Consider the following 23,340-nt stretch of genomic DNA (forward strand, 5'->3'; position numbering starts at 1 on the left):
AGTGTGAGGGGAGCGGGGCCTGAGGACTGTAGTGTGAAGGGGGGCGTGGCTGAGGACTGTAGTGTGAAGGGGGGCGTGGCTGAGGACTGTAGTGTGAAGGGGGGCGTGGCTGAGGACTGTAGTGTGAAGGGGGGCGTGGCTGAGGACTGTAGTGTGAAGGGGGGGCGGGGCTGAGGACTGTAGTGTGAAGGGGGGGCGGGGCTGAGGACTGTAGTGTGAAGGGGGGGCGTGGCTGAGGACTGTAGTGTGAGGGAGTGGGCAGCACAGTGGCGGTTGGCTCATTGTATTTATATGTGCTGCTGGGGGAGTAAAAGACCCCCCCCCCCCCCACCACCAGCAGCAGGAGGTACACAGTGGTGGTTGTAGAAGGGACTGGAGGTCCCCCTCCCCTCTACTTTAAAACATAAATGTCCCTTCTCCATGGGGTAACTGATTTGGACCCAATGCAGACAACTTCACATCCAATTCTCTTCCCCCTCCCCCCATGGGAGTTTACCATTGCTATAGAGCCCCTCCCATTACATCAGTCTTCTATCACTTCAGACCCCCAAACTCCCAGTCTTAGTCCGTAGGGTTCAATATTGAGTTGGCCCCGCCCTTTGCAGCTATAACAGCTTCAACTCTTCTGGGAAGGCCCCCCACAAGGTTTAGGAGGGTGTCTATGGGAAGGTTGGACCATTCTTCCAGAAGCACATTTGTCAGGTCAGGCACTGATGTCGGGGGAGGGGCACTGATGTCGGGGGAGGGGCACTGATGTCGGGGGAGGGGCACTGATGTCGGGGGAGGGGGCCTGGCTCGCAGTCTCCGCTCTAATTCATCCCAAAGGTGTTCTATGGGGTTGAGGTCAGGACTCTGTGCAGGACAGTCAAGTTCCTCCACCCCAAACTGGCTCCTCCATGTCTTTATGGACCTTGCTTTGTGCACTGGTGGGCAGTCATGTTGGAACAGGAAGGGGCCATCCCCAAACTCCTCCCACAAAGTTGGGAGCAGGAAATTGTCCAAAATGTCGCCTTTAAGAGTTCCCTTCACTGGAACTAGGGGGCCAAGCCCAACCCCTGAGGAACAGCCCCACACCATAATCCCCCCTCCACCAAACTTTACGCTTGGCACAATGAAGTCAGGTAAGTACAGTTCTCCTGGCCACCGCCAAACCCAGACATGTCCATCGGATTGCCAGACAGAGAAGTGTGATTGGTCCCTCCAGAGAACACGCCTCCACTGCTCTAGAGTCCAGTGGCGGCGTGCTTTACACCACGGCATCCGATGCTTTGCATTGCACTTGGTGATGGAAGGCTTGGATGCAGCTGCTCGGCCATGGAAACCCATTCCATGAAGCTCTCTACGCACTGTTGTTGGGCTCATCTGAAGGCCACACCAAGTTTGGAGGTCTTTAGCTATTGACTCTGCAGACAGTTGGCGACTTCTGCGCACTGTGCGCTTCAGCATGCGCTGACCCCCCCCTGTCATGTGACGTGGCCTACCACTTGGTGGCTGAGTGGCTGTTGTTCCCAGTGGCTTCCACTTTGTTATAATCCCACTAACAGTTGAGCGTGGAATATTTAGTAGCCAGGAAATGTCACGGATGGACTTATTGCCCAGGTGGCCACCTATCACGGGACCACGCTTTATTTTGGCTCTCCTGTATGATGTGGGGGGGGGGTCATTGGCTCTCCTGTATGATGTGGGGGGGGGGGTCATTTGGTTCTCCTGTATGATGTGAGGGGGGGGGGGTCATTTGGTTCTCCTGTATGATGTGGGGGGGGGGGGGGGTCATTTGGTTCTCCTGTATGATGTGGGGGGGGGGGGTCATTTGGTTCTCCTGTATGGTGGGGGGGGGGGTCATTTGGTTCTCCTGTATGGTGGGGGGGGGGGGGGGGGTCATTTGGTTCTCCTGTATGATGTGGGGGGGGGTCATTTGGTTCTCCTGTATGATGTGGGGGGGGGTCATTTGGTTCTCCTGTATGATGTGGGGGGGGGGGGTCATTTGGTTCTCCTGTATGATGTGAGGGGGGGGTCATTTGGTTCTCCTGTATGATGTGAGGGGGGGGTCATTTGGTTCTCCTGTATGATGTGAGGGGGGGGGGGGTCATTTGGTTCTCCTGTATGATGTGAGGGGGGGGGGGGGGTCATTTGGTTCTCCTGTATGATGTGAGGGGGGGGGGGGGGGGGTCATTTGGTTCTCCTGTATGATGTGAGGGGGGGGGGGGGGGGGGTCATTTGGTTCTCCTGTATGATGTGAGGGGGGGGGGGGGTGTCATTTGGTTCTCCTGTATGATGTGAGGGGGGGGGGGGGGTCATTTGGTTCTCCTGTATGATGTGAGGGGGGGGGGGTCATTTGGTTCTCCTGTATGATGTGAGGGGGGGGGTCATTTGGTTCTCCTGTATGATGTGAGGGGGGGGGGGTCATTTGGTTCTCCTGTATGATGTGAGGAGGGGGGGGTCATTTGGTTCTCCTGTATGATGTGAGGGGGGGGGGGTCATTTGGTTCTCCTGTATGATGTGGGGGGGGGGGGGGTCATTTGGTTCTCCTGTATGATGTGGGGGGGGTCATTTGGCTCTCCTGTATGATGTGAGGGGGGGGGGGGGGTCATTTGGCTCTCCTGTATGATGTGAGGGGGGGGTCATTTGGTTCTCCTGTATGATGTGAGGAGGGGGGGGGTCATTTGGTTCTCCTGTATGATGTGAGGGGGGGGGGGGGGGGTCATTTGGTTCTCCTGTATGATGTGAGGGGGGGGGGGGGGTCATTTGGTTCTCCTGTATGATTTGGGGGGGGCATCATTTGGCTAGTGTTTGTGGGGTGGTATCATTTGACTCTCCTGCATGAGGTGGGGGGGTCATTTGGCTCGTGTGTGTGTGTTTGTGGGGTGGTTTTATTTGGCTCACCTGTGTGACGCTGGGTTGTGGGGGGGTCATTTGGCCCTTGTGCGGGCGGGGTATTATTTGGCTCACCTGTGTGGGGGGGGGGGTGTCATTTGGCTCTCCTGTATGATTTGGGGGGGGGGGGGGGTCATTTGGCTCTCCTGTATGATTTGGGGGGGGGGGTCATTTGGCTCTCCTGTATGATTTGGGGGTGGGGGGTCATTTGGCTCTCCTGTATGATTTGGGGGTGGGGGGTCATTTGGCTCTCCTGTATGATTTGGGGGTGGGGGGTCATTTGGCTCTCCTGTATGATTTGGGGGTGGGGGGTCATTTGGCTCTCCTGTATGATTTGGGGGGGGGTCATTTGGCTCTCCTGTATGATTGGGGGGGGGGGGTCATTTGGCTCTCCTGTATGATTGGGGGGGGGGGGTCATTTGGCTCTCCTGTATGATTTGGGGGGGGGGGGGGTCATTTGGCTCTCCTGTATGATTTGGGGGGGGGGTCATTTGGCTCTCCTGTATGATTTGGGGGGGGGGTCATTTGGCTCTCCTGTATGATTTGGGGGGGGGGTCATTTGGCTCTCCTGTATGATTTGGGGGGGGGGGGGGTCATTTGGCTCTCCTGTATGATTTGGGGGGGGGGGTCATTTGGCTCTCCTGTATGATTTGGGGGGGGGGGGTCATTTGGCTCTCCTGTATGATTTGGGGGGGGGTCATTTGGCTCTCCTGTATGATTTGGGGGGGGGTCATTTGGCTCTCCTGTATGATTTGGGGGGGGTCATTTGGCTCTCCTGTATGATTTGGGGGGGGGGGGGTCATTTGGCTCTCCTGTATGATTGGGGGGGGTCATTTGGCTCTCCTGTATGATTGGGGGGGGGGGGTCATTTGGCTCTCCTGTATGATTGGGGGGGGGGGGGTCATTTGGCTCTCCTGTATGATTTGGGGGGGGGTCATTTGGCTCTCCTGTATGATTTGGGGGGGGGGGGGGGTCATTTGGCTCTCCTGTATGATTTGGGGGGGGGGGGTCATTTGGCTCTCCTGTATGATTTGGGGGGGGGGGGGGGTCATTTGGCTCTCCTGTATGATTTGGGGGGGGGGGGGGGTCATTTGGCTCTCCTGCATGATTTGGGGGGGGTCGTTTGGCTCATGTTTGTTTGTGGGGTGGTATTATTTGGCTCACCTGGGTGATTCTGGGTTCTTCTCTTGCAGGGACCGCACGTGCACCATTCTGAACGTAGAAGGTGATGCGTTTGGCGCCGGGATCCTCCAGGTGTACAGCGACCGGATGGCGGAGAAAAGCGCAGACGCAGTGGACTTGACGGCGGTCAGAGTGTTGGACCCTGAAGAGCAGCCGGAAGGGGACCCCTTATTAAAAACCCCCCAAGTGATTGTGGACGGGGCTGCCCCCGTGGAGAAGGAATCCACCATGTAGACTGTTGTTGGGCGGGGCTGTTTTGCGCTCGTGCGCCCTGCAGGACTCTGTGCGCCCTGCAGGACTCTGTGCGCCCTGCGGGGGGCGCTTTTAATTATTTTTTTATATTAATATTATTTTTTTTACGTGGACTGTAACTTATGCTGTTGTGGTTATGGCGACAAGGTACCTTCTCCTCCAATCAGGGTGCTCGGGTTACCTCCTCTCCGATTCCAGAACCTTCTCTGTCTTACCGCGGGATCTGGTCCCGCCTCCTCAAATGCTGCAAGGAGTGGGCTTCCTGCCTCCAGCCCCCCCTTGGTGTGAGTGCCGCGTGGCTGTAATTTTATTGTGGATGGGTGATGGGCCAGCGGAGGACCAAAGTGTGAGAGCGAGCCACCCGCTGGGCGTGCGTCTGTGGCAGAGCGAGCGTGCAGGCTGTGTGTGTGACTGCGGGGCCCCTCCTTGGGGCCCAGAGTGTGTGTCTGGCTCTGGCCCAACCTGCACCTCCATTTCCAGGTTGGTGTGTGTGTGGTAGCGTGACCTGAATCCTGTGTGCGTCCAGCTCCAGGCTGGCATGTGGCTGTCTCCAGGCGGAGCGTGTGCTGGGTGTGGATGCGTGTTGCGGGGCGTGTGGCCCCTGTGGTCATGTGATATTTATTCGCTGTACAAGGGACATTCTGTTACTCATTATGTGACCTTCACACCGCGGTACGGACGGGCGGGACGCTCCTCAGACCTGCGCCGGGTGATGGGCGCTTCAATTAGAAATAAAGGTCAAGAAATGATTGATGTGTGGAGTCCAGTGATTGCACCCTGAAAATTGGGGGCGGGGTTTATTGTAGGAAATGCGAGGCTGTCAGAGGCCGATTCCCAATTTCTGTGAGCAATAACCTGTTGCCGGACGCATGGCTCAGCTAATACCACGTTCTGCGCTGCGATCGGTAAGTTCCCCATCCATACTTGTGATTGGCCCACATGATCAGGAAGCTTCCAGAGGTCACGTGACCCAAAGGCCCGCCTCACGTGACCCAAAGGCCCGCCTCACGTGACCCAAAGGAACCCTTAAAGGGGATGAGAGCCATTTGGTGCCAAGGGGGTTAAAAAAAAAAAGTAAATTGATGGAAATCCCGCGCTGTGATTGGTTGGCTCTCCTAGAATGGGTATTGTCTGTCACATGCTCCTCCTCCAGCTTCAGCTGTTCATGCCAGGTCTGACATTGAAGCCGGAGGATGAGCAGCAAATCTGGGGCCTGACCACGCTGAGCGCCATCTTTCTGTGGACACATCAGCCATTGTAGACTGAAGGTGTGGAAGTGACGTGGCGCCCTGTCTGTGGGAGAGCCGAGACCACCAGCACATTCCACCATGGAGCTTGTGGTCCACGTGTCTCCTCCCATCTCTTCCTATTGGCTGGAAGGGGGAGCAGACAGGTCATTCTGGGAGCGTCCAGCTGCTGCGTGGTACTCCATGGAATGTGTTGGCCAGGAATGCCCCTCCCCCATGGATGTTGGGTGGTCCCATTCACAGCCAATTCAGGTGGAAAGAACCAAGCGCAACCCTCCATGGAGGAGGAGCTTCTATGGTGACATCAGGGATGCATCTAGCCAACTGTGGGGGGCGCTCTTGTGATCAATGATGAAAATACAAATGTGCCCCACCCCCACATGAATGTTCAGGAGAGGGAGGAGCCTCAGGTGAAAGGACAAAGCCAGATCAGGGCGGAGCCTCAGGTGAAAGGACAAAGCCAGATCAGGGCGGAGCCTCAGGTGAAAGGACAAAGCCAGATCAGGGCGGAGCCTCAGGTGAAAGGACAAAGCCAGATCAGGGCGGAGCCTCAGGTGAAAGGACAAAGCCAGATCAGGGCGGAGCCTCAGGTGAAAGGACAAAGCCAGATCAGGGCGGAGCCTCAGGTGAAAGGACAAAGCTAGATCAGGGCGGAGCCCTGAGTAATCGTCCTGTACTTACCACCCCCCCTTCTAGGGCTGAACTGATATAATAAACACACGAAGGCAACTCTGTGATCAGTAAACATGTTTATTAAATAGGCTCCGTGTGCGTACTGCAATGTGACCCGTACAGCAGAGCTCAGACTGGGGGAGGGAGGAGCAGCACAAGGAGCCAATCAGTTCATGCTGATGGGAGCAGGCGGAGCTCATCACTGCTGTCTCTCCTTGTCCACAGGCCGGGGACCTCCACTGGTGGAAGTCGGTAGTGCAGTGACCCTCCCCCACCCAACTCCTGGCAGGGCTTCCAATCCAGGGGCGGAGCCAACTACAATCGTGACAGGTCCTCTTACCAATCCAATCAGCCCAATGAAGGTCAGGCGGTATCTCCAGCCTCCATCGGTAAAGAGCACCTGTCACAGGGCGGTCACACATCTATAGAGAGAGCAGGGGGCGGTCCCACATCCATGGAGAGAGCAGGGGGCGGTCCCACATCCATGGAGAGAGCAGGGGGCGGTCCCACATCCATAGAGCAGGGGGCGGTCACACATCGAGCGGGGGGGGGGAGTGCAGGAGGCGGTCACATCTATAGAGAGCAGGGGGCGGTCCCACATCCAGAGAGGGAGAGAGAGAGCAGGGGGCGGTCCCACATCCAGAGAGGGAGAGAGCAGGGGGCGGTCCCACATCTATAGAGAGCAGGGGGCGGTCCCACATCCAGAGAGGGAGAGAGCAGGGAGCGGTCCCACATCCAGAGAGGGAGAGAGCAGGGGGCGGTCCCACATCTATAGAGTGGGGGGGGAGAGCAGGGAGCGGTCCCACATCTATAGAGCGGGGGGGGGGGGAGAGAGCAGGGGGCGGTCCCACATCTATAGAGTGGGGGGGGAGAGCAGGGAGCGGTCCCACATCTATAGAGCGGGGGGGGGGGGGAGAGAGCAGGGGGCGGTCACACATCTATAGAGTGGGGGGGGAGAGCAGGGAGCGGTCCCACATCTATAGAGCGGGGGGGGGGGGGAGAGAGAGCAGGGGGCGGTCCCACATCTATAGAGTGGGGGGGGAGAGCAGGGAGCGGTCCCACATCTATAGAGTGGGGGGGGGGGCGGAGAACGCACACTCAGTGCTTTATTGGGAGAAGTCAGTACAGAGCAACACGCAACGTCGAAGGACGTCCAATCCCGGGTCACCCAGACCGGCCGGCACCGCGAAGTGGACCTGTCTCCGGTTCTGTGAATTGGTAGACGGGGAGATAAAATGGAGACTCGGTCACAATGTAATCTGACCAATCCTGGAGTGCAGGGGCGCAACCCCCTCCCCCACCATCAGGATGACTGGTGACAGGTCCACTTCATCTCCAGGTGACTAAATCTCATTGTGGGTGGAGGACACGTTCCATATATCAACAAATCAAATAACTGTTTAGGGGCCGTCCCAGAGAGCAGAGACGTGATTGGTCGCATCTAATCCTCCAGTTTGTGGCCCCAATTCTATGAATGTTGAAAAGAAATTTGTCATTTCTGGAGGAGATCGGAGACTCGCCCCTGCTGGAAATATCCGTGTGGTAGGTGGGGACAGGGGCGGGGCCAAGAGCAGAACAGGGGCGGGCCCCTTTTCTGCAACCCATTGCATCAGACTAAAAGCCCCACCCTACTATAACCCCTCTATGCCAAACCCCTCCCAACTCCTAAAACCCCACCTCTACACTTAACCCCTCCCAACTCCTATAACCCCTCCTCTACACCTAACCCCTCCCAACTCCTATAACCCCTCCTCTACACCTAACCCCTCCCAACTCCTATAACCCCTCCTCTACACCTAACCCCTCCCAACTCCAATAACCCCTCCTCTACACCTAACCCCTCCCAGCCCCTATAACCCCTCCTCTACACCTAACCCCTCCCAACCCCTATAACCCCACCTCTACACCTAACCCCTCCCAACTCCACCTCTACGCCTGACCCCTCCCAACTCCACCTCTACACTTAACCCCTCCCAACTCCTATAACCCCTCCTCTACACCTAACCCCTCCCAACTCCTATAACCCCTCCTCTACACCTAACCCCTCCCAACTCCTATAACCCCTCCTCTACACCTAACCCCTCCCAGCCCCTATAACCCCTCCTCTACACCTAACCCCTCCCAGCCCCTATAACCCCACCTCTACACCTAACCCCTCCCAACTCCACCTCTACGCCTGACCCCTCCCAACTCCACCTCTACACTTAACCCCTCCCAACTCCTATAACCCCTCCTCTACACCTAACCCCTCCCAACTCCAATAACCCCTCCTCTACACCTAACCCCTCCCAGCCCCTATAACCCCTCCTCTACACCTAACCCCTCCCAGCCCCTATAACCCCTCCTCTACACCTAACCCCTCCCAGCCCCTATAACCCCTCCTCTACACCTAACCCCTCCCAACCCCTATAACCCCACCTCTACACCTAACCCCTCCCAACTCCACCTCTACGCCTGACCCCTCCCAACTCCTATAACCCCTCCTCTACACCTAACCCCTCCCAACTCCTATAACCCCACCTCTACACCTAACCCCTCCCAACCCCTATAACCCCACCTCTACACCTAACCCCTCCCAACTCCACCTCTACGCCTGACCCCTCCCAACTCCTATAACCCCTCCTCTACGTCTAACCCCTCCCCCAACTTCTATAAACTCCACACCTAAACTCCCAACTCTATGGCACCCCCCCGCAGATCCTCCCTCACACCTGACCTTCCTACCCCCCCACCCAAAGCTTTCCCTCCTTCCATCTCCTCCCATTTCCCCTCCTCCATATTGTAGGCTGTTGCCACACTGCTGCATTTTTCTTGTGTGTTCCCCTTTAAATCCTGTGAGACTCCTCCCACCCCCGGCACTGCATTATGAAGTCCTGCTTGCTGCACCTTTGGCGCTGTTTTCAAGACCGCACCAAAAACACAGCCCCCCCCATCACTGAATTGAATGGAAACTGTCAAAAATGCATCACAATCCCTCCATGTTTGCGTTTTGACTGCCTTTCCTTCACGTGTGCAGGCGAGCAGAAATGCGTATGCGATATTACCGCGTTTTCGTTCTGGATCGCAGCCTGAAGTCCTCCTGAGCATTGATCTCCAGAAGTGGGGGCACAGCTCTGGATTTTGGCGGCAGGCCGAGATCCCCCCCCGCCTTCATCAGATCTGCCTGGAAGGAATTTCTCCACCACAAAGGCTGCCCATACATTGTACAATTGTCCTTTAGATTTCGGTCACAGCGATCCGTATGCAGCCATGCCGGGGAAATCTGCAGGAAATTGTACCGTGTGTGGGCGGCTGATCCAATCCCGGATGAAGGGGAGCGCCCCGTCGTCTCCGATATTCAGAGGGCGTCACATGGAGGAACACATTCTATACATTGCTATACGTAGCCCCCCCATGGGATCGCTTTATTTTTATCGCCCGCAGCCCGACGTCTTTATATAACCTCCACAGAGGTGACCCGGCCGCCTCCTCAGCTCCACCTATATTTGGCGAGGCACGAGGGGCGCGGTGGCTGATTCCTCGCTGCCTCAATTTACAAGCTGGATCCATCCGCCTCGCCTTTTCTTAGCAGCCATCCAAGGTCAACGCCGCGCTCTGCCGTATACAGCGTGTCAGCGTGCGCGGTGCTGCCCCCCCATGGCGAGCGATGGATCACCTAATCTATATACATGGTGTCACCTCTATATACACATACAGACATTATATATTAGCAGCAGACACCCCCCTCCCCCCCAGCCAGATCTTCCCACGGATTATCCAACAGCCAATCAGACATCAGCTTACTGAACTCAAGGTGAAAGGGTATCCCTGATTGGCTGCACATTAGTTGTAGAGCTGAGAGTCTGACCAGGCGGATGATGGACAGACCGCTTCAAGGAAGGATGTGTGGGCCCCCCCAGCTGACTGCAACTCTCTGTCATGTCCTCCTCCATTCACACACGCAGGGCCCTATCCTCCAGAACTTCCCTCTCAGTCCTCCTAGTCTGGGCCAGTCTCATCTTCGACCCATCCTCAGGACAGCCAGGGTGGGTTATTGGGGTTCCTCAACTTAGGCCCATCCTCAGGACAGCCAGGGTGGGTTATTGGGGTTCCTCAACTTAGGCCCATCCTCAGGACAGCCAGGGTGGGTTATTGGGGTTCCTCAACTTAGGCCCATCCTCAGGACAGCCAGGGTGGGTTATTGGGGTTCCTCAACTTAGGCCCATCCTCAGGACAACAAGGTTGGGGTACTGGGGTTCCTCACCTCCAGCTCACCCTCAGGATGGCCAGGTTGGGGTACTGAGGTTCCTCACCTCAAGCTCACCCTCAGGATGGCCAGGTTGGGGTACTGGGGTTCCTCACCTCCAGCTCACCCTCAGTACGGCTAGGTTGGGGTACTGGGGTTCCTCACCTCCAGCTCACCCTCAGTACGGCCAGGTTGGGGTACTGGGGTTCCTTACCTCCGGCTCACTCTCAGGATGGCCAGGTTGGGGTACTGGGGTTCCTCACCTCCAGCTCACCCTCAGTACAGCCAGGTTGGGGTACTGGGGTTCCTCACCTCCAGCTCACCCTCAGGATGGCAAGGTTGGGGTACTGGGGTTCCTCACCTCCAGCTCACCCTCAGGATGGCAAGGTTGGGGTACTGGGGTTCCTCACCTCCAGCTCACCCTCAGGATGGCAAGGTTGGGGTACTGGGGTTCCTCACCTCCGGCTCACCCTCAGGATGGCCAGGTTGGGGTACTGGGGTTCCTCACCTCCAGCTCACCCTCAGTACGGCTAGGTTGGGGTACTGGCTTTTCTCATTTTCAGCTCATCCTCAGGATGGCCAGGTTGGGGTACTGGGGTCCCGCATCTTTGGCACATCCTCAGGATGACCAGGTTGGGGTACTAGGGATCCTCACCTCCAGCTCATCCTCAGGACAACCAGGTTGGGGTACTATGGTTCCTGACCTCCAGTTCATCCTCAGGACGGCTGGTTTGGGGTACTGGGGTTCCTCACCTCTGGCTGATCCTCAGGACAGCTAGGTTGGGGTACTTGGGCTCCTCACATCTTGCTCATCCTCAGCATGGCCGGGTTGGGGTACTGAGGTTCCTCACCTCCGGCTCATCCTCAGGACAGCTGGACTAGGGTACTGGGGTTCCTCACTTCTGGCTCATCCTCAGGACAGCTGGACTAGGGTTCCTCACCTCCGGCTCATCCTCAGGACAGCTGGACTAGGGTTCCTCACCTCCGGCTCATCCTCAGGACAGCTGGACTAGGGTTCCTCACCTCCGGCTCATCCTCAGGACAGCAGGTTTGGGGTACTGGGGTTCCTCACCTCTGGCTCGTCCTCAGGACAGCTGGACTAGGGTTCCTCACCTCCGGCTCATCCTCAGGACAGCTGGACTAGGGTTCCTCACCTCCGGCTCATCCTCAGGACAGCAGGTTTGGGGTACTGGGGTTCCTCACCTCTGGCTCGTCCTCAGGACAGCCGGGCTGGGATACTTGGGTTCCTCACCTCTGGCTCATCCTCAGGACAGCCGGGTTGGGGTACTTGGGCTCCTCACCTCTGGCTCATCCTCAGGACAGCCGGTCTGGGATACTGGGGTTCCTCACCTCCGGCTCATCCTCAGGACGGCCGGGTTGGGGTACTGGGGCTCCTCGATGGCTCTTTCACCAAATTTTAATTTTAGGAGCTCCACATGATTATTTGGCGCCTGTACCATGACCCCCGCGAATGGCAAAGTCTGTAGGGGCTGCAGGAAACTCTCAGGGAACTCTATATCTTGGGGGTGCCCCGTCCATGAATCCCGAGTCATCACCCCATCCCGAGGGTAGAAGGGCCACAGGTCCACATGTAGGTGATTGCTTTGGCTGTACTGGACCCTGAAGAAGTCTCCTTCCACGGCACGCTCCCACACAAAGCCCTCTGAGTCTATCAGTGAGCCCCCTTGGGCCCCCCGCAGCTCAGGGCACAGCCCAATGTCCTCCAGGTAGATGCCCAGGTCCACGTCATAGTCCCAGGGGATGATGTCGCGGAGACGGGCCGCCCCGAGCAAACTTCCTCCCTCCAGCCAGTAGCGCACATTGCTGGCCTCCAAAGTCTTGATGACGTGCGCCATAGTGGTCCTCAGAGCTCGGAGACAGCAGGGCGGAGTCCAGCGACCTTCATACAGGTACTCCGGGGTCTCCCCGACCACCGTCCCGAAACAGCGGGGCGTCTCCTTGGAACACCCATACCATCGATCTCCTTCGGGGCCACGGACCAATCGTAAGCTCAAGGCTCGCATAGTGGCGGCCTCGTCTGCACGCTCCGCCTGGTCGGCCTTCCAGCGTCCGTGGTCTGTGGCCGGAAGAGGGGTGCGAGGAAACTTGGCTCCTTCCAGTATCTTCACCCCCCACCCCCGCAGAGCAGACTGGATGAAAATGGCCGACTGGACTGGGCGGGAGAGAGGAAACGGCAAGTCGAACAAGTCACGGGATCTCATCAGGAGGACAGCAGATCCGCCGATGGCACCACAGGCTTCCCCTGCACCGGCCGCCCTGTACTCCGCCGTCCAGTCCCTCAGGGACACATTCAGGTGTAAGCAGTGCAGCACAGTCCCAGCGCCGGCCGCTATGATCCGGACTCCAGTCGGAGCCTCCCGCAGAGCCCAGGCCATCCTGTCCAGCAGATCAGGGGGGTCTAGAGATGTCCCGTCCGGTACCAGAGCCACCAGGCGGGTGTGGACGTGGGACTCCAGGCGGACAGCTGAGCCAGGTTGCTCGGGGGAGGGGTGAAGGCGCAGAACATGGAGCCTGGGCACCGGCGGGTATGGTAGAGCCTCAGAGGCTATGAAGATCTGGAGAGACGGGCGGGCACGCAGGAAGGAGTGGTTGAGGTCGGCCAGGCCGTGTTCGAAGGTCCGGAACTCCCGCACAATGACGGTGATCCCCGGAGACAGAGAGGGGGAGGGGTTGAGGCGCCCTGGTGGGCGGGAATTCAGGTGCCACGTGTAATAGAGCAGCAGAACATTGCAGAGCAGCGTCAGGGCGATCAGCAGATGGCACAGCGGGCAGCGCATCCTGGACCCATGGAGGGCGGCCTGGAACGACAAAGCATCAAATATGAACACACGGAACGCTCAAATCACCCAACCAAACGCAGGATCCGCCATCAGGTGACCGATCGCCCCGGCACACCCTCCTTCCACCCTCATCCCCAATATCACTCCAATGGTGCTGCCCCCTGCTGGCTGAACAATGAACACATCACCCCCGCCCCCCCCCCATGTCCTGTACATTGTAGAGTGAGTGCCAACCCCCCCTCCTCCACCATATGGGCCGCTCACCTCTATGTACAGAGCAGGATGTGTATGAACCCCGGATGGACAGCTGCCATCCTCTACACGCATGGAGCTAGGGTGACCCCAACCCCAGGGAAATGTGGGGTACCTGAATCCTCTCCCACCCCCCTTTCTGGGAGGGCTCCGCGGTCACGGCACGCGACAGAGAGGGCTCCCCCGGTCACGGCACGCGACAGAGAGGGCTCCCCCGGTCACGGCACGCGACAGAGAGGGCTCCCCCGGTCACGGCACGCGACAGAGAGGGCTCCCCCGGTCACGGCACGCGACAGAGAGGGCTCCCCCGGTCACGGCACGCGACAGAGAGGGCTCCCCCGGTCACGGCACGCGACAGAGAGGGCTCCCCCGGTCACGGCACGCGACAGAGAGGGCTCCCCCGGTCACGGCACGCGACAGAGAGGGCTCCCCCGGTCACGGCACGCGACAGAGAGGGCTCCCCCGGTCACGGCACGCGACAGAGAGGGCTCCCCCGGTCACGGCACGCGACAGAGAGGGCTCCCCCGGTCACGGCACGCGACAGAGAGGGCTCCCCCGGTCACGGCACGCGACAGAGAGGGCTCCCCCGGTCACGGCACGCGACAGAGAGGGCTCCCCCGGTCACGGCACGCGCCAGAGAGGGCTCCGCGGTCACGGCACGCGCCAGAGAGTGCAGTTTGAGGTCTGTTTTGTGGTGGGAGTGGTCAGCGGTCAGGTGACAGGTCAGAAGGTGGTTTGGAGTCCCTGTTTTGTGGTGAAAAGGGTCAGGTGACAGGTCGGAGGGTGGTATGGGGTCTCTGTTTCGTGGTGGGAGGAGTCAGCGGTCAGATGACAGGTCAGAAGGTGGTTTGGAGTCCCTGTTTCGTGGTGGGAAAGGTCAGGTGACAGGTCGGAGGGTGGTATGGGGTCTGTTTCGTGGTAGGAGGAGTCAACGGTCATGTAATGGGTCAGAGGGCGGTTGGGAGCCCCTGTTTTGCGGTGGGAGGGATCAGTGGTCAGGTGAAGGGTTGGGGGTCCTTGTTTAGCAGTGGGAGGGGTCAGCGGTCAGGTGACGGGTCGGGGGAGCAGTTGGGGGTTCCTGTTTCACGGTGGGAGGGGTCAGCAGTCATGTGACGAGTCGGAGGATGGTTTGGGGTCCCTGTTTCACAGTGGGAGGGGTCTGCGGTCAGGTGATGTGTCGGGGGGGCAGTTGGGGGTCCCTGTTTCACGGTGGGAGGGGGTCAGCGTTCAGGTGACAGATCGGGGGGCGGTTGGGGGGTCCCAATTTAGCAGTGGGAGGGGTCAGCGGTCAGGTGACGGGTCAGAGAGAGGTTTGGAGTCCCTGTTTTGCGGAGGGATGGGTTGGGGTGAGGTTGGGGGTCCCTGTTTCGCGGTGGGAAGGATCAGGGATGGTTGGGGGTCCCTATTTCGCAGTGGGGGGGGGTCAGTGATCAGGAGACGGGTTGGACGGCGGTATGGGTTCCGTTTTGTGGTGGAAGGGGTAAGCCGTCATGGGTCAGAGGTCAGTTGGGGGTCCCTTTTTTACGGTGGGAGGGGTGAGCGGTCAGGTGACGGGTTTGGGGCCTCTGTTTCACAGTGGGAGGGGTAAGGGTGAGGTTGGGAGTCCCTGTTTTGCAGTGGGAGGGGTCAGAAGTCAGGTGACGGGACAAAAAATGGTTTGGGGTCCCTGTTTCGCAGTGGGAGGTGCCAGTGGTCAGGTGACGGTTTGAGAGTGGTTGGGGGTCCCTGTTTTGCGGTGGGAGGGGTCAGTGGTCAGGTGATGGGATGGAGGATGGTTTGGGGTCTGTTTTGCAGTGGGAGGGGTCAGCAGTCAGGTGATGAGTCGGAGGGTGGTTTGGGGTCCCTGTTTCACGATGGGAGGGGTCGGGGGTGGTTGGCGGTCCCGGTTATGTGGTGGGAGGGGTCAAAGGGCAGTTTGGAGTCCCTGTTTCACGGTGGGAGGGGTCCGTAGTTGGTTGGTGGTCCCTGTTTTGCAGTGGGAAGGGCCAGGGGGTGGTTCGGGTCCCTGTTTCACAATGGGAAGGGTCAGCGGTCAGGTGATGGATCGGATGGTGGTTTGGGGTCCCTGTTTCACAGTGGGAGGGGTCAGCGGTCAGATGATGGATCTGAGAACAGTTACATAGTTAGTTTGGCTGAAAAAAGACAAAAGTCCATCCAGTTCAACCATAGAAAAAAAAAAAAGTATAATCCTCCACCCACAGTGTATCCAGAGGAAGGCAAAATCCCAGCAAAGCACGATCCAATCTCCTCCTGCAGGGGAAACATTCCTTCCTGATCCCCCGAGAGGCAATCGGATATTCCCGGGATCAATAATCGGATATTCCCTGGATCACCTTCACCTATAAATGTTCTATCCAGTTATATTCTGTGTATCCAAGAAAGAATCCAGGACTTTCCTACAGCAATCCACTGAGCTGGCCACACCCAACTCTGGAGGGAGTCTATTCCACATTCTCACAGCTCTTACTGTGAAGAAACCTTTCCGTGTTTGGAGATGACATTTCTTTTCCTCCAGATGTAAAGAGCGCCCCCTTGTCCTCTGTGATGACCTCAGGGGGAATAACTACACCGAGTTCACTATATGAACCACTGATGTCTTATACATGGAGATCATATCCCCCCTTATGTATTATACATGGAGATCATATCCCCCTTATGTATTATACATGGAGATCATATCCCCCTTATGTATTATACATGGAGATCATATCCCCCCTTATGTATTATACATGGAGATCATATCCCCCCTTATGTATTATACATGGAGATCAAATCCCCCCCCTTATGTATTATACATGGAGATCATATCCCCCCTTATGTATTATACATGGAGATCATATCCCCCCTTATGTATTATACATGGAGATCATATCCCCCCTTATGTATTATACATGGAGATCATATCCCCCCTTATGTATTATACATGGAGATCATATCCCCCCTTATGTATTATACATGGTGATCATATCCCCCCCTTATGTATTATACATGGTGATCATATCCCCCTTATGTATTATACATGGAGATCATATCCCCCCTTATGTATTATACATGGAGATCATATCCCCCCTTATGTATTATACATGGAGATCATATCCCCCCTTATGTATTATACATGGAGATCATATCCCCCCTTATGTATTATACATGGAGATCATATCCCCCCTTATGTATTATACATGGTGATCATATCCCCCCTTATGTATTATACATGGAGATCATATCCCCCCCTTATGTATTATACATGGAGATCATATCCCCCCTTATGTATTATACATGGAGATCATATCCCCCCTTATGTATTATACATGGAGATCATATCCCCCCTTATGTATTATACATGGAGATCATATCCCCCCTTATGTATTATACATGGAGGTCATATCCCCCTTATGTATTATACATGGAGATCATATCCCCCCCTTATGTATTATACATGGAGATCATATCCCCCCTTATGTATTATACATGGAGATCATATCCCCCTTATGTATTATACATGGAGATCATATCCCCCCTTATGTATTATACATGGAGATCATATCCCCCCCTTATGTATTATACATGGAGATCATATCCCCCCCTTATGTATTATACATGGAGATCATATCCCCCCCTTATGTATTATACATGGAGATCATATCCCCCCCTTATGTATTATACATGGAGATCATATCCCCCCTTATGTATTATACATGGAGATCATATCCCCCCCATGTATTATACATGGAGATCATATCCCCCCTTATGTATTATACATGGTGATCATATCCCCCCCCCTTATGTATTATACATGGAGATCATATCCCCCCTTATGTATTATACATGGAGATCATATCCCCCCTTATGTATTATACATGGAGATCATATCCCCCCTTATGTATTATACATGGAGATCATATCCCCCTTATGTATTATACATGGAGATCATATCCCCCCCTTATGTATTATACATGGAGATCATATCCCCCCCTTTTGAATTATACATGGAGATCATATCCCCCCTTATGTATTATACATGGAGATCATATCCCCCCTTATGTATTATACATGGAGATCATATCCCCCTTATGTATTATACATGGAGATCATATCCCCCTTATGTATTATACATGGAGATCATATCCCCCCCTTATGTATTATACATGGAGATCATATCCCCCCTTATGTATTATACATGGAGATCATATCCCCCCTTATGTATTATACATGGAGATCATATCCCCCCCTTATGTATTATACATGGAGATCATATCCCCCCTTATGTATTATACATGGAGATCATATCCCCCTTATGTATTATACATGGAGATCATATCCCCCCCTTATGTATTATACATGGAGATCATATCCCCCCTTATGTATTATACATGGAGATCATATCCCCCTTATTATACATGGAGATCATATCCCCCTTATGTATTATACATGGAGATCATATCCCCCCTTATGTATTATACATGGAGATCATATCCCCCCCTTATGTATTATACATGGAGATCATATCCCCCCTTATGTATTATACATGGAAATCATATCCCCCCCTTATGTATTATACATGAGATCATATCCCCCCCTTATGTATTATACATGGTGATCATATCCCCCCTTATGTATTATACATGGAGATCATATCCCCCCTTATGTATTATACATGGAGATCATATCCCCCCTTATATATTATACATGGAGATCATATCCCCCCCCTTATGTATTATACATGGAGATCATATCCCCCCCCTTATGTACTATACATGGAGATCATATCCCCCTTATGTATTATACATGGAGATCATATCCCCCCCCCCCCCTTATGTATTATACATGGAGATCATATCCCTCTTATGTATTATACATGGAGATCATATCCCCCCCTTATGTATTATACATGAGATCATATCCCCCCCCTTATGTATTATACATGGAAATCATATCCCCCCTTATGTATTATACATGGAGATCATATCCCCCCTTATGTATTATACATGGAGATCATATCCCCCCTTATGTATTATACATGGAGATCATATCCCCCCCTTATGTATTATACATGGAGATCATATCCCCCCCTTATGTATTATACATGGAGATCATATCCCCCCCTTATGTATTATACATGGAGATCATATCCCCCCCTTATGTATTATACATGGAGATCATATCCCCCTTATGTATTATACATGGAGATCATATCCCCCCCTTATGTATTATACATGGAGATCATATCCCCCCTTATGTATTATACATGGAGATCATATCCCCCCCTTATGTATTATACATAGAGATCATATCCCCCCTTATGTATTATACATGGAGATCATATCCCCCCCTTATGTATTATACATAGAGATCATATCCCCCCTTATGTATTATACATGGAGATCATATCCCCCCTTATGTATTATACATGGAGATCATATCCCCCCCTTATGTATTATACATGGAGATCATATCCCCCCCTTATGTATTATACATGGAGATCATATCCCCCTTAATCTCCTCTTCTCAGTAGAGAATACATTCAGTTCCTCTAATCTTTCCTCATAGCTGATCTCCTCCATGCCTCATATCAGTTTGGTTGCCCTTCTCTGTACTTCCTCCAGTTCCCCAATGTTCTTTTTGTGAATTGGAGCCGAAAACTGAACTGCATATTCCAGATGAGGTATTACTAATGATTTGTACCCGGGGGGGGGGGGGGTGATATCTCTCTCTGGAGTCTATACCTCTCCTAATACAAGGATTTTGCTCACTTTAGAACCCGCAGCTTGTGATCTACCAAAACCCCCATTCGGATTTTTCCAGCCGATAGACTTTACCTTACACATTAGCCGTGTGTGGGGAACTGTGTCCAAGTATACCACGTCCACCGCCACCCCTCTGTCCAAGTATACCACGTCCACCACCACCCCTCTGTCCAAGTGTACCACGTCCACCGCCACCCCTCTGTCCAAGTATACCACGTCCACCAAGACGCCTCTGTCCAAGTGTACCACGTCCACCGCCACCCCTCTGTCCAAGTATACCGTGTCCACCGCCACCCCTCTGTCCAAGTGTACCACGTCCACCGCCACCCCTCTGTCCAAGTATACCACGTCCACCGCCACCCCTCTGTCCAAGTATACCACGTCCACCGCCACCCCTCTGTCCAAGTGTACCACGTCCACCGCCACCCCTCTGTCCAAGTATACCACGTCCACCGCCACCCCTCTGTCCAAGTATACCACGTCCACTGCCACCCCTCTGTCCAAGTATACCACGTCCACAGCCACCCCTCTGTCCAAGTATACCACGTCCACCAAGACGCCTCTGTCCAAGTGTACCGTGTCCACCGCCACCCCTCTGTCCAAGTATACCGTGTCCACCGCCACCCCTCTGTCCAAGTATACCGTGTCCACCGCCACCCCCCTGTCCAAGTATACCGCGTCCACCGCCACCCCTCTGTCCAAGTATACCACGTCCCCCGCCACCCCTCTGTCCAAGTATACCACGCCCACCCCTGTGTCCAAGTATACCACATCCACCGCCACCCCTCTGTCCAAGTATACCACGTCCACCGCCACCCCTCTGTCCAAGTATACCACGTCCCCCGCCACCCCTCTGTCCAAGTATACCACGTCCACCCCTGTGTCCAAGTATACCACATCCACCGCCACCCCTCTGTCCAAGTATACCACGTCCCCCGCCACCCCTCTGTCCAAGTATACCACGTCCCCCGCCACCCCTCTGTCCAAGTATACCACGCCCACCGCTACCCCTCTGTCCAAGTATACCACGTCCACCGCTACCCCTCTGTCCAAGTATACCACGTCCACCGCTACCCCTCTGTCCAAGTATACCACGTCCACCGCCACCCCTCAGTTTGGGGTCCCTGTTTCATGTGGGAGGGATTGGAGGGCAGTAGTAGCTCCCTGTTTTGCAGTGGGAGGGGTCAGTGGTCAGGTGACCTGTTGGAAGTCGGTTGGGGGTCCCTGGTTTGCGGTGGGAGCGGTCAGAGGTCAGGTGATGGGTTGGGGGTCCCTGTTTCATGGTAGGAGGGATCAGAGGGCAGTTTGGGGTCCATATTTTGCAGTGGGAGGGGTCAGAGGGCAGTTTGGGGTCCCTGTTATGCAGTGAGAGGGGTCAGCAGTCAGGTGATGGGTCGGGGGGCGATTGGGGGTCCTGTTTCACGGTGGGAGGGGTCAGCGGTCAGGTGATGGGCCGAGGGGTGGTTGGGGGTCCATGTTTCGTGGTGGGAGGGGTCGGAGGGTGATTGGGGGTCCCTGTTTCGGGTTGGGAGGAGTCAGTGGTCAGACACTGGGTTGGGGGGTGGTTGGGGGTCCATATTTCGTGGTGGCAGGGGTCGGAGGGTGGTTGGGGGTCCATTTCACGGTGGGAGGAGTAAGGGGTCAGGCACAGGGTCGGGGGGCGGTTTGAGGTCCCTGTTTCGCGATGGGAGGGGTCAGAAGTCAGGCAGTGGGTCGGGGGCCCGTTTCATGGTGGGAGGGGTCAGTGGTCAGGTGATGGGTTGGAGGGCGGTTGGGGGGGTCCCTGTTTTGCGGTGGGAGGGATCGTGGGTCGGTTGGGGGTCCCTGTTTCACAGTGGGAGGGGTCAGTGGTCAGACGATGGGTCGGTTGGGGGTCCCTGTTTTGTGGTGGGAGGGATCTGAGGGCGGTTGGGGGGTCCCTGTTTCGCGGTGGGAGGAGTCAGCGGTCAGGCACTGGGTCGGTTGGAGGTCCCTGTTTCATGGTGGGAGGGGTCTTTTGGGGGCCCTTGTTTCGCAGTGGGAGGGGTCAGGGGCGGTTGGGGGTCTCTGTTTCGCAGTGGGAGGGATCAGGTGATGAGTTGGGGGCGGTTGGGGGTCCCTGTTTCGCAGTGGGAGGGGTCAGCAGTCAGGCACTGGGTTGGGGGGGCGTTTGGGGGTCCCTGTTTCGTGGTGGGAGGGGTCGGGGGTCCCTGTTTCGTGGTGGGAGGGGGTTAGTGGTCAGGCACTGGGTTGGGGGGGCGTTTGGGGGTCCCTGTTTCGTGGTGGGAGGGGTCGGGGGTCCCTGTTTCGCGATGGGAGGGGTCGGGGGGCGGCTGGGGGTCCCTGTTTCGTGGTGGGAGGGGTCGGGGGGTCCCTGTTTCGCGGTGGGAGGGGTTAGTGGTCAGGCACTGGGTCGGTTGGAGGTCCCTGTTTCATGGTGGGAGGGGTCTTTTGGGGGCCCTTGTTTCGCAGTGGGAGGGGTCAGGGGCGGTTGGGGGTCTCTGTTTCGCAGTGGGAGGGATCAGGTGATGAGTTGGGGGCGGTTGGGGGTCCCTGTTTCGCAGTGGGAGGGGTCAGCAGTCAGGCACTGGGTTGGGGGGGCGTTTGGGGGTCCCTGTTTCGTGGTGGGAGGGGTCGGGGGTCCCTGTTTCGTGGTGGGAGGGGGTTAGTGGTCAGGCACTGGGTTGGGGGGGCGTTTGGGGGTCCCTGTTTCGTGGTGGGAGGGGTCGGGGGTCCCTGTTTCGCGATGGGAGGGGTCGGGGGGTGGCTGGGGGTCCCTGTTTCGTGGTGGGAGGGGTCGGGGGGTCCCTGTTTCGCGGTGGGAGGGGTTAGTGGTCAGGCACTGAGTCGGTTGGGGTCCCTGTTTCGCGATGGGAGGGGACGGGGGGCGGCTGGGGGTCCCTGTTTCGCGGTGGGAGGGGTCAGTGATCACACTTTAGTCATGCGACCTGCACACAGCACCCCACTCTCAGCGGAGATGGTGATTGGTTGATGGACAGACACACATACACAGGACACCACGTGACTATACCTGGATCTCACACACTTGTTACATTGTATCCATCAGCCGCCCACGTGTCTTCCGGTTCACTGGTCCCCGCCCCCCTGACGTCACCGAATATTTCAAACTTTATTGTTCTGTTTCCATTCAGACATTGTAAATAAAAACAGCCCCGCCCACTCCTGATTCTTCTCACCCACTTTTCTGAAGTACCTCCCATTTTTCCGCCTCCACTGCGGCTCTGCGGAATACGAAGCTCCGCCCCTAAGTCTCGCAATTGACGTGGCAGCCAGCTCTGGGCGGAGCCTTGTGCCAAAGCCTCGGTAACCGCACCGGGATTGGCCTGTCTTTCCAAGTATGGGTGGGTCTAAAGCGTGGAGGTGTGGCTTCATCTCCGTCTCCCCTTCTTATGCAAATATTGTCCGATACGGTTGGCTAGGACGCCTAATGGGGCGGGGCTGCCTTTTGCACCGAGTCTGCAGGGTAGGCGGGGAATATCAGAAGTCGTCCATGGTGATTGGTCGGAGTGGTCCGACTGTAGCCTGTGGTTGGCTGTCCTGGCTCTCCGGGCCGCTGTGCGCAGTGTGAGGCCGATCAGTCGTGTGTCAGCCGGCGGCGGGGAGACATGCTGGGCTCGGGTGGCTCCATAGACCGGGGGCGGCTCCGACAGCTGCTGAGGGGGAGTGTGGCCGGCCTGTGCGAGCTGAGACTCCTCCGGGAGAGGCAGGAGGTCCGGGTCCGCCGGGCGCTGCGGGGGGGAGAGGTGAGTCCGACGGTACCGAACCTTACATATACCGAACCTTGAATAGGACACCGAACCTTACAGATACCGAACCTTACAGACACCGAACCTTACAGATACCGAACCTTACATATACCGAACCTTACAGATACCGAACCTTACAGATACTGATCCATATACAATACTGAGCCTCATATAGCAATTATCTGCCCCCTCTTTTACTCCTCCCCTCTGCCCCCCTCTTTTACCCCCCTCTTTTACCCCTCCCCTCTGCCCCCCTCTTTTACCCCTCCCCTCTGCCCCCCTCTTCTGCGCCTCCGCCCCCCTCTTCTGCGCCTCCGCCCCCCTCTTCTGCGCCTCCCCTCCGCC

General features: G+C 56.0%; 1 protein-coding gene across 1 annotated transcript; it reads right to left on the reverse strand.

Moving 5' to 3' along the window:
• Positions 1–8,952: 8,952 nt before the first annotated feature.
• On the reverse strand, positions 8,953–22,337 carry FKRP (fukutin related protein). The gene is made up of 2 exons (XM_089665115.1): positions 22,260–22,337; positions 8,953–13,271 (listed from the first exon to the last, which is right to left on the reverse strand). Exon 2 carries the CDS (start codon positions 13,248–13,250, stop codon positions 11,799–11,801), a length of 1,452 nt encoding a protein of 483 aa, XP_089521241.1. The 5' UTR covers positions 13,251–13,271; positions 22,260–22,337; the 3' UTR covers positions 8,953–11,798.
• Between the last annotated feature and the right edge of the window lie 1,003 nt (positions 22,338–23,340).

Source organism: Staurois parvus, unplaced genomic scaffold (assembly GCF_062004578.1).
Source record: "Staurois parvus isolate SC_StPar_1 unplaced genomic scaffold, SC_StPar_1.0 ptg002135l, whole genome shotgun sequence".
Classification (NCBI taxonomy): domain Eukaryota; kingdom Metazoa; phylum Chordata; class Amphibia; order Anura; family Ranidae; genus Staurois; species Staurois parvus.

Bases quoted from the DNA above. Each gene is read 5' to 3' on its own strand.
- FKRP (XM_089665115.1), bottom strand. From the start codon at position 13,250: ATGCGCTGCCCGCTGTGCCATCTGCTGATCGCCCTGACGCTGCTCTGC.